The following is a 22,688-nucleotide window of genomic DNA, read 5'->3' as shown; positions in this document are numbered from 1 at the left end:
TCAATCTTTTGTATTTAACAGTTTGCTGTTGATGTAAGGTGGTTCAGCTTTGTGTTTCCGAATAATAAATTTCATGTTCTGAAATGTATACACTCCTAACTTTGCTTCAAGGTTAATTCATTGAAGTTTCATGGTTTTTGCTTAATGGCTCTTATTCCTTCCTCTTCTTGTCTATCTGTTACTGGTTAGGTGTTCTTGCCAATTATATAGTCGTATGTAGCTTGGCAGTTAGTTCTCAGTATGTTTTGAATGTGAGATGCTAGGATAATTTTATAAGTTGAAACACGATGCTAATACAGTTTGAGAGTATATAACTACTGACTATTGGAAATGGGAGGCCTTTGTAATGTTTGAGAGTATATTGCCCCAAAGCAAAATTATTGCATCCGTCCATGCGTTTTGTTTAGTCACTCCTAACTCCTAAGCATACCAAATACAGTCTTTTTTTTTTTTTTTTTTTCGCGCGCGCGCGAGACAATAATCGGAATATAGTTTTCATATTTGCTTTGTTATTGTCAAATATCGTCCAAGATATTTTTTGTGTAGTTAAATATCTGGAATGGAAAATAGTTTTGCTATAATTCAAGCAACAGAAAATTGCAATATTCAACACTGTCTTATTCGAGAATCCTAATTCGGTATGTTAAGCATTTTCGCATTTTTCAATCATATATCTCAACCGCTGATTCTGTATGTACACTAGATAAGAAATATGTGTTCCCGAATCGTTGCTATTGCCAATAATTATACACCTTCACGTTATCATTTTCTTCAAACACTACATAAAAACAAAGCAAATTTTCAACAATGGCAACCATTGTTAAAATTAACCTCACAACTCCGAGAGCCTTTGCTAAGGCCACTGACTCGCCCAAAGCCAACCCAGTTGGGACCACCGTATTCCTCAGCCAGCCATGGCGGAGGAACTGCTCCGTAGAACTAAAAGTTAGCTTCTCCAGGGGCTCGCAGGTGCAGCCACTCCGTGCGGCACCTGACCAGATACAAGACCAGGTGAAAGAGAGCATCGATAAAGCCCAGGAGACTTGTGGCGAAGATCCGGAGAGCGGCGAGTGTGTGGCGGCCTGGGACGAAGTGGAGGAGCTGAGTGCGGCGGCGAGTCACGCTAGGGACAAGAAGAAGGCTGCTGACTCTGATCCGCTTGAGACTTACTGTAAGGATAATCCCGAGACCGATGAGTGCCGTACCTATGACAGCTGATTAATTAATTTATCAAAAAAAGGAGTTTGCCAATTTAATTATAAGCATTTTAAAGGTTTATAGAAACTCTGGTAATGGTAGTTGATGGAACCATTCTCTATGTTTGTATAATGGGAAAATATACATACAGTGCGTTATGTTGTTCACCATTATTTTGATATACGACATCGTATGGAAAGATGAATATGGCTATTCGATGTTTTACAATGAGTATGCATGTTCATGTTCGTCTCCACGCTTTCACTTTTTGATTGAATTTGGAACTTGATGATATGGATGGATGTATTCAAATCGTGCTAGAAATATTAGAGTTAGAGAAGTATTTAATAATTAGAGTGAAAATCTTCTATAAACCAGATGTAGAACATGTGTTCAGTGATTAATTTTGATAATTTAATTCCTAAGATAGATTAATAATCGAATTCGAAGTAAGCAAACATATGGTGGAACATATCGGGGTAGCATGAGAATTTCTGTTTCGGTCCACTTTTCATTTATTTGGTCAGCTGAAGTGAATCAGACACTATCTTAATCGGGCAGTGAATGAAATCCTATTCCTAGCTAAAAGGCGACTGCCTGCACTCTTTCATTTTGTTTTTAAATGAGGAAATTATTTATAGTCCCACTCCCACACTTTTGGCTGACATGAATCAGAAGCTAAATCGGAAAAATTATATATTATTATTATTATTATTATTATTATTATTATTATTATTATTATTATTATTATAAATAAATAAAAAGAGTGTCAATTATTAAGGAAATAATACTCTAGGGACCAGGACACTCTTTAATGTGCAACCGTGACACGCAATACTCTGGATCATGGTCATGCAAACTAAACTACTAGTAGTAATTGCTTGACTCAATGTAGTTGCTTTGAGCCAAAGCCAAGTTTTAACTATTGTCTATTGCCGTGCGATCAACGTGTTGATTTGCAGAATTAACAGGCTACAAAATAAATATAGAAATAATCCTTATTGTAATGTTTTAAATTAACACCAAGGAGATGGAAAGCTAAGGTTCCTATTCAAAATTGTCAGGAAGAAACACGACTGATGGGTGATGGCCACATCCAAGAAGCCAGGCGTGATCAATTCTAACTTTTGATATCGATTTAACTTAAACCGATTTGATTATGTGCATAATGCAAGTCAGCCCTTAGTCGTCAACTATATATAAGCAGGAGCACCCAGTTGCACTTGATTAAAGATGCCGTGATTCAAAAGAAAGAAATTCAAATAATGCACTGTATACTCAATCATACAGCAGCTTCCCGGATAAGATAACCCAATTCAATTATTAATTATCAAAGTCTATTACGCAATTTTTATAGGGACAAAAAATGATATCACGAGTATGAGTTTCTTTGGATCAATTAACAAAACGATACACGACCACGTCATTGTTTAATGTTCACTTTCAATACAAACCAAACTATACTACTCTACTAGTAATTACTTGACTGAATACAATTGCTTTGAGCCAAAGCCAAGTCTGAATGATATGAGATGAACGAGTAAATTTACACAGTAAACGGCCTATAAAATGAAAGCAAAACAGTATACAGTCCCTCCACCTACTCGTTGAATATAAATCGAGGGACCAAATTGTGTAAATTTACTGGTTGAATACAAATGAGTTGGAAAGCTACAAGTTTCCAATGAAACAGAGAGGGGGGCAATTACTAAACTACTAGTGCCAAAAAGTGTTTAGTCCCTCCACCTACTCAGAGAATTTCACGAGATTCCAAGGGGGACTACTAAACTCTATAGAAATTCTATTCAAGACAACATAAATGGAATCGAATAGCAAAACAAAGATTTATGTAGTCATATACCCGCATAAATATATATAAAAATAAATCCCAAAAGTACATCAAAGTCCAAAAATTCATAGAAATGTAAAATGCACTTGAGTCTTGACATTAAGAAAAGAAAACCTGAAATAATGCAAGATAATTAACACGGAAAGGACCAGAGATAAGAGCAAATGTATCAGAACTGAAACATGTCAGAAGACGCCATGATCGGCGGCAAAGGGCAAGGAAGCTGCCAGTGATTAATTTTCATGGAAGCTCCTCTGCTAACATCATCTTCTTCTTGTTGTACAATCTTCAAAATGGATGTGAGGGACTTCAACCTGTCGGAAAGCTCAATTTCCTGAGCTCGCAAAATGTTATTCGCAGATTCCAGTGCAATGTAATTCTGGGAAGCTGCATTGATCCTCTGAGTGATAGCATTGTTCTCGATTTGCAGCCTGCTCGTTTCTGCCATAAGATCTTCTAGCTGCTTCTGCTTCCTCTGGCGTGATCGCCTAGCCAATTCTCGATTCGATATCATCCTCTTCCTTTTCCTATCGTCCATTGTCGCATACCGAGGGTCGCTCTTGTCAGAGCTGGAACTTGTTTGCCGATGATTGGGAGCCATTTTCTTTTATTCTTATTTTGAACAAAATAGTGAAAGAAGTTACTCGAATTCAATCGGTTGAATAAGTTTTTTAGGTTTTTTATTGATTTGGAAACGAATTGTATAATGAAATTTCAGATTAACAGATTGAGATAGAATTATAGTAGTGGCAGGGGCAAGTTCATGAAAACACGTCGAACCAGTAAAGGAATACAACAGAGAACGAGTGAAGAATACGAATTCGACGCATCAGGATTGCGCAGCTCATAGAAAATCTAAAATCATTTGTACTTTTTTTCAATAAAACCTTAATCTTACACAACCAAATCCGAAATTAGAAGAGAAACAGACGACGAATCTATGATCACCACGGAGAAACCCTAGAGTTTGATCAGATTTCAATCGAATCTGACCTTGTTTGACAAACAAAGGGATTTGATCAAAAATCATACTAGAACGCTAACTGATATCGGAAAAAGGACAACAATAACAAAAAGCGACAGAGAGAAACTTAGCTGGAAACGAAACGCCGAAAGAAACGCGCTGTGAAACCAAATTCGGACAAAAGAAGCGGAAAATTACAAATGTAATTTTTTAAAAATACATGTAAACATTTTGAAACGAAAGGACGGACGGGTGAACATTTATAATCCGACCGGCAATGAGAATGCCGGTCGGACGCCCTAATTAAGTGGATTAACATAATTAACCTTGGACCGGCGATGACATTGCCGGTCAAGGTATTTTTTTTTTTCCTTCTCTTTCCCTTCTTCTATTGGGTAGTGTTTTTTTTTTTTTTTTACAAGACCGGCAATGCTATTGCCGGTCGGGACATCATAATTAAGCCTTAATCAGTCATTAGCAAGACCGGCAATCCCATTGCCGGTCCGCCTAAAAAATGTTCACCTCTTCCGTCTACTATTCACAAAAGTAGCGGACCCGCAAAAAAAAGTTAATTAGGACAAACGAACGGGTAATGTATAGGGGGAGAAGGTGGATATTATCCCATTAAATGATAAAAATATACTACTGTTAGTGTAGGTTTTAAAAATGTTTCAAAAAATAAAATTTCTTTCAAAAAAATTTATTAATTACTATAGTTTAAAATAGTGATAATGATTTTTTTTTTTTAACATAATTATATTTTTTTACACCTCAAAATTTTTTTAACTAACAAATCACTATTTCGCGATTTTCTTTAACAAATCAATATAATTTCCTTAAATTTTTAACAAAATCATATTTACCGTAAAAAAAAATTATGGAATCCGGCCACCACCAATGGCTGTTCCATTCATGGTGGAATTTTATAAAATTTTTTTAGGAAGGTTGATGATGCTTACGTGTCGATTTTGTTACGTCATCATTGTGACATGTAAGTCTACGTGAACATAACTGGAACGACTTAACAATTTTTCGATGCCAAGTCAACGATTTTTTACGATAGATATGATTTTATTAAAGATTTAATTTAAAAAAAATTCGCGACGAACTTATTTGTTAGTTAAAGAAATCGAGGCATGAAAAATGTAATTATATCAAATTTATTTATCAAGGGCGATCTTGTAAAAAAAATATTGTTGTTATAGATAGTGGCACAAGTGTAATAACTAACAAGTAGAGTGTATAGGATTTGGGATTTGGTGACTGGAAGGCTGGCGTGCACGATGATTATGATGGCGGACGGCCGTTGCCAACGTGTACATAGAAATGTCTCGTACGATTACTTCCGTATTACGGTAAGTACATACTCTAGGTCTAGGAAGACTGGAATAGTACTACTGTACTAGCACTACTTAAAACGGAAAAATTATATCTAACAAATTTTGTCACTACAATTTACATATGACAAAATCTACATGGGGCAGGTTTCCAAATCAGGACAAAAGATCTAGCATTTATTATGGACAAACGGCACAAATAAAGCTAAAAATACTAAATTGCCCCTATATAGTCTGAACGTACAATTCCCTTTAAGAGGGTATATTGGTCGTTTCACTCTAGTTTCTGTCACTTGTGTCAAATATTTTGTTCCCTCTACTCTAGCATGAGAAACATTTGAAGTCACCCTTGACCATTAAAATAATTTTTTCGAAGAAATTTTTGAGGGAAACTTGTAAATATTTAGATATGCATATAGAATTTTGATATGTGTATAATTTTAGTGACTCAATATTACATGTAAAAAAATTACTGATTGAAAATCCAAAGACTAAAATAAAAACCATTCCTTTATTTTCGGTGATTATTTTCTTTTTCCAAAACAAAATCTTGATTACTTTTCAAATTTTTGTATGAGATGGTTGAAACTGATAAGAATTCCTATGGTTGTGTCTCCTTTAAAACTAGAGGCGAGAGAAGAGGTATTTTTGGACTTTTAGGTCCTGATTCAATGACTTGTTGGGAGCAACAACAGTTATTTGGAGAGTAGAGAGGAAATGAGTATTCGTTCGGCATATCTGGGAAATGGCGGAGGCCTGGCCTTTCTCCCAGTATTGCACCATGGAAAAACTGTCCTAGAGATTCTAGTACTGCTGTCTAATTGCTGATCAACTGTCACTAGAAATACAAAAACTCAGATTTGTGGAAAGATGGAGACATGGAGTCATGATGATCCGTAGTATGAATCTAGATACTAATTAATTAGCCATAACTTTTACTCTCCATACAGTCGATCAAGTAAATTAATAGGCAGAAAAGAAATTTAAAATTATATGACTATGCGTTATATATGACAACAGTTTAATTCATAGATATGAATTTCGTTCATTTTTAAGGTAAATTGTATCATACAGGTGCATTTTCATGGATGAATGTTTTTATATCATGAGAAAGAGAAGATATCAAGAGTAAATGATGGAATCCCGAAGATATTGTGGGAGAGAGAATGATGGATTATTAATAATCTTACCATAAAAAATTAAATTAATTTGACATATCATAATTTACATGTCATGAATGAGTCACCAAAATTTATCAAAATTTTATATACATATCTAAATGTTTACGTGGTAGAAAGTTCCCATCCAAAAATTTTTCATTTTTTCAATTAGATGTAATATATTGTTAAAAATATTTAATTTTACTTATTTTATTTCCTTATCAATTTGGATCCGAATTCCTAATGATCCCAGATTACCGAACTATGAACCGATCAGTATTTACGCGTGTAGGTGGCTAATTGGAAATTGTACTAATCATCATATTAAAACATAATAATGCTCCGACATGTTAGAAATGTGTCCTTAGAACTAATGTGATTGGCTCTAGATTTGTTAGTATCTGAATATTTTTGTAATTTTATTTTTGAATACTAATGTAAAATAAATATTTGTATTTAATAAAAACGTCTCTTATCATTTTACTTATTGTAAATATATGTGATGTATTTTAGTAATCTGAATAAGGTCTTAAGATCAATGTAACTCTTGGAACATGGTTATGCATAGCGATGATAATCGTGAAATATGTTCCTTACAAGCCTAGATCTTAATTATACCTAGTCATAATATCATTGAGATGGGGCATCAATGATTCGGATAGACTAGTACATATGATGTATTTTCAATTGGGAATATATCTTATTCCATGGATATCAGTGTGGAGATACTAATGTGCATATGTAGGTACTAGTTAGAGAAGTAGTTCACTGTATTGACCCGACGAGAAATCCTATGTGAAACTATGTGTCGAAAATAGAATTCTCACGTTATAATTGTGTGTAATTAATCCTTAGACTTGAGACATCACGGTAATCTTATATATAACAAGTTATGTTTGTAATCACTACTCTGATCATAGCATCACTAAGGAGAGTGACTTCGGCGTGATTTGTTATATATGAAAATTGGTGTGTGTCAACAAAGGATTCGTCAATTATCGAAACGATAATGACGTCCTATGTTTTCATATTAGCCATGACTTTAAATCCTTGGCCAAGATAATGTGGAATTAGAAAAGAAATTTTCTAATGACTTAAAGTTAGGTGCTTGAATAGATACATATTTATTGAACTTATAGAGTTTCGACTAATCATTCACGCTCTGAGTTCAATCGGAACATAGATTGACGAAAGGATCGTATCACATGGAAATTGTAAGTGGAAAGGTTCACATCATATTCACCTATATCTAGGTTTTCATGGCTCGTTGCTAGACGATAACCATGACTTATAGAATGCGATTCTATTACTAGCGTATTGGTGAACCTAAAAGTCACACACTAAAAGAGAAACCTATACCTCATACATGATATTTAATTTGATTAGTCGTAAGTGTACGATTGAATCGAATTAAATCATTTTAAGTGTTAGAATCGAAATTGAAATTTTTCGATGATACGAAATAGATTCGATTTCATAATTTCAAGAGTTAAAATTGATTTAAAACTTCAATTATGCTCCTAAAATATTTTTGCTTATATTATTATATGTTATAACTAATTAATATGAATAATTAGTAATATAATATATAGTATTGATTAATGAGATTAATTAACTAAAACAAGTTGATTAAAAGAGGCGGCAAGATTTTTCTTGCATAATTTTTTCTAGTCAAAGTTTCATCTTCTTCTTCTCTTCCTATTGGTTATAATTTTGACCAAGATTTGATCAATTTGTGTGCATATATATTATATGCACGGGAGAGTAGAAGAGATAGAGAAATACATAGAGTTTTCAAAAGAAATTTGGGAAGCTTAAAACTTGAAGAGAAAAATTAGTGAATTTTTCTCTTGTTATTCAATTGAAAGTTGAAGTGTTCTTAGTGAGAAGGAGCATATATATAAAGAGTGAAGGAGATAAAACTTGAGTTCTAATTAGAAATCATATCTTATTTTATAATTATATTCCTCTTGTATTTTGGTCTCTATACAAACATTCAGTCAAAATTGCAAGTATTTGTGAACTTCTAGGATTTCTTACTTGGAGGAAAAGTTATAAAAGCTCTACAATCTAATAACAAAATAGGATTAAAGGTTAAAGATTTGTATTGATCGATTAAATATTTTTTTTCTTAAAATAGGATTCAATTTCATTGTGTTCTACCAATACTCCAAAATAGATAAAGCCTTCACAATGTTTCCACAATGATTGTAAATTACAATCATAGTCGACCTAATATACAATAACATAGATGAAAAAATTTACGCTCAATCCCATATGTACAAAGGATTTGAACCTTTTCCTCAATCCACCCAACTAAGACCTGTATCCTTCTTCAATCTTCTGACCTTTATGAATTTTCTAATCATTATATAATCTTTTTTTTTTGTGTATAGAGAAAAAATAAATAAGTATTTAAAAATAAAAAATCATAATAAATAAAACTCAATTAGATCAATGAGATAATTAAGTTTATAACATAAATAATGATAAAAAAACTCATTCCAAATCTTCAAGAATAAAGTTAAGTAATTCCTTATCTTGTTTGGCTTGACTATTTCTCTTATTTTTTCATTCTCCACGACATGCCCAATATTATCAGTATCTTTAAGAGATTTATACGATTATAAGAAAAAATAAAAAAAACTAAATATAAAAGTTAAAAAGTAAACTTACCAATCATAAACGATTCATTCTTCTTATTCAAAATTGAATCAAATCTCACAAAATTAAAAGCAAATTTTGAGATCTCTTCATCTTAAATTTTTTCAACTATAGTACTTGTCAAATAGGTCAATTTGTATTGATTTCTAGTAGTTTTAAGTTTGTTTGTAGATGTAGTGAGCAACAAATTTTGGAAGCTATATACTTCTCCTTCACTTATTTGTTGTTTATATTTTGCAAGAAATTTTTTTTTAATTGTTGCTGGAATGCCGCCATGCTACACACATAATAAAAAATATTGAAAAGACAAATTGTTAGATGCATAAAAAAAATTCTAAGAATTCTACATCATAAATATTTTAAGGATAAAAAAAAAAACTTTTCATCGAGCAAAATCATCTCTATACATCCGTCTGCTATACGGTTATAGAAACTTGGTACGATCCAAAGATTTAAGACGCGAGATTTAATCTTCCAATCACTACGTCCGAGACAAACATCACCGATTCGATTTGAGAATATTTTGACGCCATCCTACAATAAAACGATATATAATCGAAAGATCAAGATAAAAATATAAATTTTAAAAAAGAAATAAACTAACATAAAACACAACAAAAAAATAGTCAATATATAATTAATTAATTAGTAGTTGTTAATTTTTTCGATCAAGTATATTAATGCTTGATGTTCTTACTGATTCTCTATAAAAATCACGAGGTATGCATATTTAGACTTATTTGGGAGCATGGAGGATAGACACGTGTACCATGACTTGCTGGCATCAAAATAAAGCCCCCTCGACATTGTTCTTATAAAACAACAAATTAAGATATATATATTAATCTCGTTTGAAAAAAAAAAAAAAAAAAACCTTCTGAACGAAGAGAAACTTTTGCTAATATTAAAATCGTACGAAAAAATTTTGTTCGTAGCGGTGTAAATTTAGTATGGTATATATATAATCGTGATGCAAAGAGAATAGAAATCTCATATGATTAGGAATAAGTAATTGCTAGAATTTTATTAGGAATCATTATGTTATTATTGTGTTTTGACTTAAATTATAATTTGATTCCTAATTAAACTGAAAGTTTTTAAATACATATGTCAAATTACTAGTCGTTAATAAAACGTCATGTGTTGAATGTTGATTCGACAATAAAATTTACAATTAAATTACAACAATTGAATTTGTAACTAAAATAGATAAAAAAATTAGAAAAATCTCGCTATAAGATGAGATATAAGATTCTTGCATGAGTTGGAAATTAAAAAAGAAAAATGTATGGGTTGGATAAAGGATTTCTCGTCACAATAGTATCGCTTAAATTTTAGATTGAATTGTAATTTGAGCGAATTGATTAAAAGTTATCCGGATTTAGATTTGCGACCCGTTCTCTTTTAGGGGGTCCATTGTGAGTGCCATGGGCTTAAAGTGATGAATTAGGCTTTTGCTTTGAATACAAGTCGAGGTAACACAATTTTAAACTGAGAAGGCCTGTAATTAAGGAAGCAAACTCATCTTATAAATAATAGGGTAAAGTACTAAAGTATAAAAATCCTCCTACATTTAATTTTATTCTACAGTTTTTGACCTATAATATTATAAAATAAGTTAATCCCTCATCTTTATACCTATTATACAAATTACCCCTAAATGATACTAATTCTGTTAAATTTCCACGGTAATGAGAGGTCAAAAAATTATTACCCTTTTTATCCGAACCAAACCAACTCATAAGCCGAACCTGGATCAAAATAAAATTTAATATACTCATACTTGTGACCCCTCATTTTTCTTTTCTACTATTAGTTTAAAATAGTTACAATTTATACTATATTTCTTTTCTACTATTAATTTTTTTTTAATATAATGAATTTTATATTTTAGTATCGAAGGGATTCTTGTCCAATGGATGGACCCATTTGAACTAGTTTAGTCATCAAATTATGTCCATTAATAATTTTGTTTGCTAGATGGTGGATTTTGACAATGATGTTATATATATTTACTTAGTTCCTTTTTCTCCCTTTTATGTTGTCCCGACTTGTTGGCCGTTAGGAGGGACGAAGCTCCCCTGTAGCTCGACCTATACTCGTACATCACGACCCTAGTCAGCGCTTGTCTATGGGTCGTGTATGGGTTGATGACGCTCACAGGTCATCCTTTGGTGGTGTGTTATGCCATCAGAGGCTTCCTCGTGAGTCTGTACATCATAGGGTTTATGTATTACAGTCCGATCCTCCGTAGGAGAAGGACATATATTATACTACTCCTCACTACGGTGGGTGTAGGTGCATTCTACACCGTTATGAGGTGCATCCCTGACCGAGAGACGCGAGCGTGGTTCGTGGGTTGGAGTTGCGTCACTGTGTCTCTAACTTCTCGGCTTTATCCTGCACTCATCCTAATCTATGGTAAGTTTTTCTTTTTTCTTTTAAGACAATTTTATACATAATATTGCTCTTTATTGAATCTTATAAACAATAGCGAGACTTTTAATTTTAAATCTATTCCAATTGCAATTTCAATTTCAAACTTTATTGTCAAATCAACATCCGACACATGACGTTTTATCAACAAAGAGTAATTTGACACGTATATTTTAGAACTTTGAGTTTAATTAGGTTGCAAGTTACAATTTTAAGTCAATTTCAAAAAAAAAAGTCAATGATATTATTTTCTTTTTCATATTCTAATTAGGAAATCAAAATACAATAATAACATAATGATTTCTAATAAAATTCTCCCAATTACTTTTTTCTAATATAATAATTTTATTCTTAATCAATTTTCTATCTATTATTTAAAAAGTTATTCCTAATAAAATTCATATAGTCTTTTTTCCTATTCTAATTAAAACGGATACATTTTCTTCTTTTCTATTCAAACGGACATATTAATAAAAAATATTCGTAATTAAATTATAATATATATTATTTTTTTTCTAATTTTTTCATGAAACTATTATGCCTCACAAAAATTCCTTATATATATTTTTTTATTCTTAAATTAAACGGGCCTATATTATTTTTCAAACAATATGAATAATTAAATTGGTTTGATGCAATTATAAATTTTATTATGAAATCATATATTGATCTATAACTTTTATCTTTTGCTATGTTTATTAATTTTGAAAACAAAATAAATTTTAAAATTTAATAGGATTATAGATTTTAAAATCAAATAAAAATAATTATAATTGATATAAAGTTAAAATAATTTTTTTCTTTAATATTTTACATAAATTTAATAATGTTTAATAAAAGTAATTATTATATAATTTTTTATATGATATATATTTAAATTGGTAAATTTTAAATAACTGACTTGTGATTTAAAATAACAAACATTCAAAGAGACGTAGTGCGTGTTGGGGAAAATCAGATATAACGAACAAAATAACAACCGGATATTTGTATGCAATCTCTGAAGGCACGTGAACGCTTTCAGATTGAATCAATTCGGTGGTTCACCCCAAACTATTCAATCGGATACAATCGGAGATTAGAGAATTTTTTGTATGGTTTTGTTTGAGAAGAACCAGAGAGAAAAATTGATCAGGAGATAAAAAACGTTATCAAAAAACGTCTCTATTCGTTTTTGCCAGCCAGGGGCTCTGCCCCTTGGACCCCGCTCCTGGGGGCGCTGCCCCCGGACCCCCGTCCCTTAGGGGCTTCGCCCCTAAGATCATAATAAATTCATATAAGCGTGCACTCTTATACGATGTCTTATTATGATTAAACTGATCAACCAAATTAATCCAATTACACTAAAATATCCAACAGTGCGTGCCAGAGCTTGTGAGTTGCCATATCTCTACCCGGCTGCAGTTCAAATTGTGAGCTCTGCCATATGGATGGCGTATGCTATTCGGACTGTCGACGTTTTTGTCTCGATAAGTATATAATTTGTCAATTAATAGAATATAAATATATATATATATATATTTCACTGTTCCTTTTTGAACAATCAGACTCCGAGCTATACACGGATGGTGCCAGCATCTTACCTGCTAATGTCATACTACGCATATGGTCATCACTGGAGAGCAGCGTGACTCTAGCTTCACAATTATATTTTGAGATGGAGTTGAAAAAAAAAAAAAAAACGAAAATTTATACATTTATGATCTATAAAATTGATAACGGTTTAAATAAGTACTAAAAAATTATCTTAAAAATAAATATGGACATCCTAGAAAAAATTATACAAGGAAATAAAAGTGATGTACATAAAAACAGTATATACATAAATTTTATACACATAATCTATAGAATGGTAAAGCTAGAAAAAAGGTCAAATAAATAATAAAAAGCATCACAAATGTTAAATATCGACAGCCGGTAAAAAATTTAAAGAAGGAAAACGGATGTAAATATGTAATGTACATAAAAATTAAATATACCGGTATAAATGGTATGAGTCAGGATCTATCCCCTCCGGTCCATTTTAAGTGTCAAATATCGGATGATGAAAATTACGAATTTTTACAAATAATTAATTATAGTAAAAATTATTTATTTATCCATTATTTTTATTCTAAAATCATAAATATTTGTACAATTAGAGTAATTAATATAAAGATAAAATCATAAAAAAATAATTCAAATATACATGAATTTTATAAAAAAACATCTCAAATGAACCAAAATAAATTTCGTTACATGATATTTCAAGTGAATTTCAAGTGAAGTCGGTTATTTGATGAAAAAAATAGTACGCTCGAAGAATAAAAAAATTATAAAAATAGATAAATATGCGTACCCTGGAATTTATAACTCTTGTCCTCTTATCTCTTTTAAGTTCGATGTTGTCCCTCTACTAGATAAAAGTAATTATTATGATCCACTGATCGATCATAAAAACTGCTATTGAGATAAATTTAAATCTCTGGCCGGATCAATTAGATCGTGATAATTTGGTTTTATTGTTTTTCTCAATTGTTAATCGACCGAGAGTAATTGTTACAGAGTAATTTGTAGATTATAAATTCTTTAGGGATCAAATCGGATATTTTAATTACTAAAAGGGGATATATAATGAAATAAATTTCAAAAGATAACGCCCTGCTGTAAAAGAGAAACCTAATTTGCCAAACAGCATCGTCTTGGGTGGCAGAACTAAAATCGCCAGACAACAGTCAAACCTCAACCTGAGTGAGTGTGTCGGCGCTTGAAAAACGGTGAGTTTTGCTTCGCTCTTTACTGTTTCACTGAAAATTAGTCTTACTAAATTGAAAATCCAAAACCCAGTTGCTAATCTTAGCTTACGATTCTATGTTAAAATGGCTGTGTAGTGAATTTGGTAGGCTCTGCGATGTTTCCTAAATTTTTAGTTCGCCAATTACTTTTCTGCTCTGAAAAATAAGCATTTGTCCAAACATGGTTACTTTTGATTAATTGCAATATTAATACAATTAAGATTGTTAAAACGCAGAGCTTATATAATAAGGATCATGGATGCTCAGATGGATCTTCAAGTTAAGTCACGGATTAAAGCTTCATTCCGTCTAGGATCAGAAATGTATGCTGTCAACACAAACAACAAGGATTGCGCTCTTTCGGAGCAGTTGGTGTCAATCAAAGAGCAAAGCATGTTCATATTGAAGGATTTCATTACCAAACATAATGCTCCGGCGGATGTCCCTGACGATCTAGTTGAGCCCTCTTCGGAAGACGATGAAGATGACGTAGACAAGCTTGCAAAGTCCAAGAAGACTAAAATAAACTAGTTCATTCATCTTAGCTGAAATTGCAGTCACAAGACTAGTATGTTTCGAATCTTTGTGTTGCTATGTTGTATGCTTTTAGCAAAACTTTATGAATGATGCTTACAATTAATGGATCGAAAACATTTACTTCAATAATGATTTGCCCATAATCTCTATGTTTCATTCATCAAAAAACACAAAATCTCTATGTTTCACATCTGTTGAAATCCTAATTTTCTTGCGCATGATAGCTGTATGACACATATTTTCTAGTTTGATTTCACCCAAAACTTCTAAGTTATGACAGGATACACTACAACTAAACATAGGAGATAAAAGAAGCAATAGGTTCAAAGTTGTTTCTGTTTTTTTGATGACATTTCAAATGATTTGGATCAATCTTTCAATCTGTAGCGGCTTGCTTAAATGTCCGTCCATCCCACACTCAGTTATCTTTTTGGCCTCTTCCCCTACCACGGTATGAGCTGTGCATGCTATGATAGGGATGTGAATTCCATAGCGTTTCTCTTCCTCTCTTATACGTCGTGTTGCCTCATACCATCCTTGATTGGCATCTGAGAAAATGCACCAAAGAAAAAAAGTAATCTTAAAGAATGTCATTTTTACAATTGTAGTGGAAATTGGAATCTGAATTCGAATTACCTCGCAGTCCATTAGTATGCAATCATATGGCCTTTGATCCTGGAGAGCTTTGCAAAATAGATTCCTCTCCATTACCACATAACTCAACATTGGCGCCAAGCTGTGAAATTTTCCGCTCGGCGAGTTTGGCTATTACAATGTCGTCTTCGGCGACCAGGATTCTCTTTCCGGCAAACGGTTTATCACTTTGTCCTCCTAGTAGACTTTCAGACCGACTTGGAGTCTTCATAGGTGAAAAATGCAACACTTTGTTCCAGGAACTTTCCTCATAAGAGCTATTATTATTGATTTCTTCTATTTCCCCTTGGTAGAGTATTTGCTTGCCTGGTCTTTGAGTTATCTTACCAGAAGACGAACTAGAATTATCTCTGATATTTTCTTTCTGTTCTGATTTACTTGGAGTTTCCCGAGACTCGACGCCTCCAAATTCAGGTAAATGCTTGATCACGTGATGGTACAATCGTAATCCATGTAATGGTTTTAGTAAAACATCATCACGGGGATTAAACTTCTCTAGTTCAATGACCTCATGAGAATTTGGTTTACTATTGTTTAACCAAACAACCGTGTAAGAATTGGTCTGCAAGCCACTCAGAAAATCAGTCACAATTCGTTGAAGTTGTAATTGAGGTCCGACAGAAATATCTATTATCAATATGAGAAAGCTAGAAAGACCTCCTCTTCTTCTGTAGAATAGAATTTTTTGGTCTATTCCATCCATGGTGCTCAATGGAACATCTCTGGAGCGACTACTAGAAGTCTCGCTTGGAGACCGACCTATCTCTAGTTTTCCTGATGAAGGAGAACCAATAGCATAATGCCACTTAGATTTCAACTTTCTTACCGTGGATGGGAGTTTCTCCCAATCCGTTACTACAGAGATATTGATTTCTAAGCTTTCAAGGAATTTCTGTAGAACTCTACGACGCTCTCCGTTTTCCATCAAGATGACAACATTGGATGATGCCTCATTATAAGCCTTTCGCTGGAGAAAATTCAACCGGCAACTTGACGTAGATTCTTCTCCGGACTCAATAAAATCATTTACAGAAGTTTCAGGGACAGGAAGGTAAATATTGAACCTGAAGCAAGTCCCTGCATTTCCTATCTCCTTATCCTTTATTCCTATCTCTCCTCCCATAAGCCGTACCTGAAATTGATTGTCATTAATTGTTTGAAAATTACATTCGCAAACAAGGACTAGGATTTTCAAGAATTTAGCCATTTTTTGTTTACTTACTATTGACTGTACAATGCCAAGTCCTAATCCAGTACCTCCGACACCATGAGCCGTATCTTTAACCTGAACGAAATTTTCGAAACAGACTTGTGCTTTTCTTTAGGAATTCCTTTCCCTGTATCATCCACCTCGAAAATAAACTCCATCAGGTTTTTTCTATCAGAAGCATTCACAGATTCGATGTCGTCGTTATTACTATTGTTGCGAAACATATAATGGCACCAAAGACATTTCAGGGAATTGAGATTCTTGGATTCGGCCATCAACTGGTCTGCTGTTGTTTTAGGTTTCCTAGCCCAAGCTCTTACAGTGACATGGCCTTGAGAGGTAAATTTCAGTGCATTGCCTAGTAAATTGTTTAGGATTTGACTCAGTTTCCCTTTATCGCCTTTTACTTGAGAAAACTTGAGGATGGAGCCGTCGCAAACGTCAAATACCACATCTACACCTTTCTTCATACCAATTGGGTGGTATAGATCAACTGCATCTTCAACCAGCTGGGCCACTTCAAATTCTTCTTCTTCTAGATGCATCTTCCCTGATTCAATCTTGCTCATATCGAGAACAGAATCAGCAAACCTGGAAGAAAACAAGAAAATTAACCCTGACAGTCAATTCTAGGATTTTTGGAGAGTGAAAAAGCCAAAGTTGAGAGTTTTTACCTTCTAGCTGTTTAGTGCAACGTTTTATTTGGCTGAAACTAGGTTCCAACTTGGAGTTATAAGAGCGAACGTTTTGAGATAAATCGACCGAGGCATCAATGGCTACTAAGGTGTTACGAATGTCATGGCTCGCTGAAGCAAAAGCAAGAGTCTTGTTCATGCTCTTTCTTTCAGCCTGCTGAGTTGCTTCCATTTGTTTTATTAGTGAAGCCCGCAAGTTCATTTCCATTTTCGCATATGTAATCATCAGAAGCAGAAAACTTAAAATGGAAATCAACATTACAGCAGTGGCTGTCACGAAAAGAATAAGAGCATTCCTGCTTGACGAGTAAGCCAGTTATTATGATTGGTTGACTTGTTATTATTGGAATTTGCTGAAGTTAGAATTGTAGAGTGCACTAGTTTGATTGGCATCATCAATGAAGTAAGAAAAGAAAAGATCTCCAACTCCAACATATGAAATTTCCGAAATGTAAGGAGTTAACACAAAGGCATTAAACAATGCTGGAACCACCTGCAAATCATTAGAATGCAAGTCCTTCCGTAAATATAAATATATACGTAGCATGTGTAAATGGAATCGCGGCCATTAAACAGTTTCTCATTCTGAAAACTAAGATGATTTCAGATTAATTAACAGATAAGCATGAGTGATACAAAGAGAAAGTAAAGTGTTTGATACTAACCTTGGTTTCAATCTTTGAGGATGAAAGTTCACTCTCATTGACAATTGAATTTAAACGTCTAGCTACATGTACAGATGAAGACTTTAACGGATGCAGCATTGTAGCTATTGTCTCAATTTGAGACAATGAGCTTGAGATTGAGCTCTGGTGATCTTTATCAATCCCATGCTCAATTTTCTTAGTCATCTTACACCAGCTTGGAATGACTAAGCTTGGGAGTAGCAATACCAAAACTAACTGCATAACAAAGTAATTTTATTCATTAGCTTTACATATTAATGATTACCAAATACTAATTGATAAATGTAAATGAAACTGAGGTTTGGGTTTCAAGAATACTCGCCAGAAGCAGGAAGAAAGAAACAGGCCTCAATGCGATCGAGAAACTGAGCTTCATTGTAATTTCTGGTATGCAACATCCAAAATATATCTTTAGTTTTCTCTGTCTTTGCCATAGACAATAATCAAGAAAATTAACCAAACACAGACAATGGCACCCAAATATCAGAGCATTCTAATGCATATTCCTTAGCTTGGAGAGGATACTAATTAAAAAAAAAACGTACACACAGTATAAACTTGGAGAGGATACTAATTATTTGTGATCATTGATTCTGAAATAAATTAGTTTTAATACAAAATCTTAACAGTCATCTTAAAAACGAATATTTGTCCTCAAAAGTTTTTTGTCCCTGTATAAGCTAAGCTATACCAAATCCTTAACAAAAACACACAAAAGAAACAAGCAGAAAAGATTTTCAATAGAAACTTGGAGATAATAGGAACCTGTAAAGGTTTAACTGGAGCAGAATATATTCCTATGATCTTCCTTAGGATACAACACACTTAAGTATATTTATTAGCACAATAGGATTCTCTTATATAATCTTTGAGAAGTTCTCTGGTTTGCTCTGATGAAATCCTTCCTGACAACTAAAAGGTGGCGCTTACTACTTCAATTCCCTCAAAGATTAGCGAAATTTCGAAACCCTTGTCACAAAGATTGAATTCTTAAGATTGATATTCATAATTTGCTCTATTCATTCTATTTTTTTATTTTTTCATTCAGTGATTTGTTAAAAAAAAAAAAAAAAGATTGAGAATGATTTGGCGTATCAACAAGTTGGCGCCATGCAATTAAAATGTCTAGATGTACTTGCCAATAATATATAACTCGAAACTAAATTTTCCATATATAGAATTCATTTTAGCATTAAAAGATACACGAATCCTAATATTCCTTATTTAAAACCTCAAATGTACTGTAATCTAGTAAGATACTTAGATGATTAGTGTGTATTTATATAACGGAAAAGTTTTGGATCCAGCGTTACTTCTTGATCGGTACTTAAACAAGGAGGGATAAAAAATTGCAAACATAAAATGGAGATTTGTTTTTTTAAGGAAAAAAAAAAAAAAACAAGAAGAATCATACACAGCTCCTAGGGAACAAGTTGAAAGGTTTTGAAGGAAAAGCATAGACAGCTGCTTATCCAAGTCAATTCGATCCAAGCCGATTTGATTCGAGGATACAAGCTATGCAAAATCGTCAAAGCAGGGCAGAGATTGAGCTTGGTTACAAATGTATAATACTACAACCTCCGTCTCAAAATACATGATGACATAAAATCAAAATCAAAACATGATGTATTTTGAAACGAAGGTAGTATGTCATAATTTCAGATGTTTTCTTTTCTTCAGCTGAAAACAACTCTCATTCTTTCTCATGTCGCTTTCATTGCTGCCATGTCTTTTCACACAGACCAGAATGAAACAAAAGGAGCATATCTGACGACAAATTTGTACCAAGTGGATATAAAACTGGGAATGTTACATGTTTTCAAAACCTATTTATTACTATATACAACACACAAATCAGTATTACATGCTAATAGCTAATCAAACACTTAGTATGATAAAATCATACAAGTTGGCTGTTGCCAATCAAGAATGAGGCGAATCCACGATAATAGTATATTCTCTTCTTTTAACTCTTCTTTTCGTCATCTTAGCCCACCTTGCGAACACCTCGGAGACTTCGAATTTACCTGAAATTTTCATCTTTTGAGCCAGCTCTTCCAAAATGTCAGGCTTCCCGGATTTAGAGAAATCGGTCACAAACTTATTGTAATCGAGCTGGGGAGCTTTCATTCCTTTCTCCAGCATTTCCTCGAGATACTCACAAGCCTCTTCCGATCTCCCCTCATTTATAAGTCCCCCAATAAGAACAGTATATGAATTATCATCAGGGCAGCAACCCTTCTTAATCATCTCATCCCAAACTTTTTGACCCATTTCGTAATTCCTGGTCCCAAAATAAGATTTCATCATCATGTTGAATGTGTGGATCGATGGGTCAACTCCACTCTGAATCATTTTCCTGTAAATCCTTGCTGCTTCATCAGGCATTTGCTGACTTGTCATCAATTTAATCAATGCATTATAAGTCCGACTGTCGGGTGGACAACCTTTTTCTTGCATCTCTTTCAGCAATTCATAAACTATGTCCATTCTTCTCTGATTCCCAAATCCTGTAATCAAACATGTATAAACTGCAACATCCACCCGGCATCCGAAATTAGGCATCTCGTTAAAATACTCGACGGCTTCCTCCATTTTTCTTTGTTTGCATAGATCACGAACTATAATGGTATAGCTCCAAACATTAGGTGAAGGGCCTTTGGCCTTCATAACTTCAAATAACTTTATGGCATCAGATCTCTTCTTACTTTTCAACAATCCTTCAAGCATAGTATTGTGGGCAACAATATCAGGCTTAAACCCTTTATCGATCATCTCGTTCCATACCTTACCAGCCTCCAACAAATTCTTTACGCAGCACCAACCATTAAGAAGAACAGTGTATGTCCTCAAATTGGGAGTAAACCTATCTTTCAACTTTTCAAACAATGTCCCAGCTTCTTTTCCAAGTTTGGCCTTTCCAAGCTCATCAAGCAAGGAATTAATGGTTTCAGCCCCAATTTTAAACTTGTGCTTTTTCATCAGCTCGAAGATCCCAACGGCTTTCTTCCTCTCCTTTGAAGCAGCAAATGCCTTGATAGCAATTGAAAATGTCTCCAAAGTCAAAAGCTCTTTTGTGCCCATTTCTTCAAGCATCGACATCATTGTCTCAAACTGTCTGGTCTTTCCTAATATATTCATCATCGTATTGTATGTCCTAGAGTCATGAGCATAGCCAGGCTTCTCCCCTGCCCAACAGAAGAACCGAAATGCTGGTTTTCTGGCATGACGGAATCGTTGAAGCACTTGTACGACCAGATCATGCGACAAATTGACCCCACATTCATCAAGAACTGCCTCCATGTTCCGATCTAAAGCGAACAATTCATCGATCACCTTGCATACCCTATCAACTTCCTCAGAATCCATACTAGACTTCACACTAACAACTTCAATCTCACAGCCATTATCTTCTGCATCATCATCTAAATGGGAACTACCACCGGAAAGACTAGATAATCCTCTCGAGTGCAAAAATAACATCCTACTAACTAAATTCGAGCTGGGTGGCAACGAAAAGCCTAACACTTGTTCTTGTAAAGGAGGGAGCCAAGTGGGGTGTGGCAAAGGAATTGGAATTTGATAATGATAACAATAGAGACTACAATTAGGAGAAGAATGAAGCAAACGAGACAAGGACAAAGAGCTACCATAAGGTTTGCACACTTGCTGTCCCGCACGTCGTCGTTTTTTATGTCGCCGTAGCGGCCATCCTCCGGGTCCCAAATCGGCGGTCGAACGGAATTCGCCATGGAAGAGAAGAGTTGGATCTATGTGATAGCAACAACGTAGGAAGCTGGAGAGCTTTGTTTTGGAGGTGTTTGTTAGAGACACAGCCATTTTTTGGTTCGCTGTCACTGTCAGGATTTAGCTAACACTAGTCAGTAGCCAGTCCCAATTGTGCTGCATTGATCTCCCAATGTGACAATTTCAAACCGGTTTGGTTTAGCTACCACAAATCGATTCCAAAGCGGTTTGGTTTGGCTAACTCAACTCGATTCCAAATCGGTTTCGATTTAGCTAGAATTTCCAAGATTATTAGTTAATTTTTATTTTATTTTTAAATGTTGATACTAATAAACTTCGAGGGAAAAAAAATCTTAAGATTTACATGAAGTAGCTCTAAATTATTTAAGCTCGGAACTGATCGTGAACCGAAACTTGGATCGGTTTGATATCTACTCATTTTGATGCAAACAGACCTTGAACAGCGTTCCGATTTCTGAACCAGACATGGATCGGCTTGAAATTGAATTGACTTCCGATTGCATTCTATAAGGATTCACATCATCATGTATTATTCAAAACCTTACACAATCCCTAATGATTTTAGACTTTAGTATACTTCATTTTACAGCAAAGAGAAACTCAGGCAGCTTGAAAATCATTATAAACATTCACAAGTCAGGATACCCAAATAGAGTGTTTTCAGTTTAAATTCATAAATAAATTTGAAATATCCAATATAGTTGATAGTACTACAAAGTTAGTATTTACCAGCAACTAAGTGCTCTCTGTTTTTTGT

The 22,688-nt window shown here is 33.7% G+C and overlaps 4 protein-coding genes across 4 annotated transcripts; 1 reads left to right on the top strand and 3 right to left on the bottom strand.

The window, feature by feature from the left end:
• Positions 1–807: 807 nt before the first annotated feature.
• On the top strand, positions 808–1,218 carry LOC139884669 (calvin cycle protein CP12-2, chloroplastic-like). Its single transcript, XM_071868671.1, has one exon. The coding sequence runs from the start codon at positions 808–810 to the stop codon at positions 1,216–1,218; it is 411 nt and encodes a 136-aa protein (XP_071724772.1).
• A 1,997-nt stretch (positions 1,219–3,215) lies between these two features.
• Positions 3,216–3,647, bottom strand: LOC139884668 (bZIP transcription factor 53-like). Its single transcript, XM_071868670.1, has one exon. It carries the CDS (start codon positions 3,645–3,647, stop codon positions 3,216–3,218), a length of 432 nt encoding a protein of 143 aa, XP_071724771.1.
• Positions 3,648–15,576: 11,929 nt separating this feature from the next.
• On the bottom strand, positions 15,577–17,685 carry LOC139884667 (histidine kinase CKI1-like). The gene is made up of 3 exons (XM_071868669.1): positions 17,507–17,685; positions 16,830–17,373; positions 15,577–16,704 (listed from the first exon to the last, which is right to left on the bottom strand). Exons 1-3 carry the CDS (start codon positions 17,683–17,685, stop codon positions 15,577–15,579), a joined length of 1,851 nt encoding a protein of 616 aa, XP_071724770.1.
• Positions 17,686–20,086: 2,401 nt separating this feature from the next.
• Positions 20,087–22,003, bottom strand: LOC139884666 (uncharacterized). Its single transcript, XM_071868668.1, has one exon. The coding sequence runs from the start codon at positions 22,001–22,003 to the stop codon at positions 20,087–20,089; it is 1,917 nt and encodes a 638-aa protein (XP_071724769.1).
• Positions 22,004–22,688: the final 685 nt, after the last annotated feature.

The sequence above is a fragment of the Rutidosis leptorrhynchoides genome, unplaced genomic scaffold (genome assembly GCF_046630445.1).
Source record: "Rutidosis leptorrhynchoides isolate AG116_Rl617_1_P2 unplaced genomic scaffold, CSIRO_AGI_Rlap_v1 contig585, whole genome shotgun sequence".
Classification (NCBI taxonomy): Eukaryota; Viridiplantae; Streptophyta; class Magnoliopsida; order Asterales; family Asteraceae; genus Rutidosis; species Rutidosis leptorrhynchoides.
Note: the sequence above shows the minus strand (reverse complement) of the source record. Positions and strands in the feature narration are given on the sequence as shown.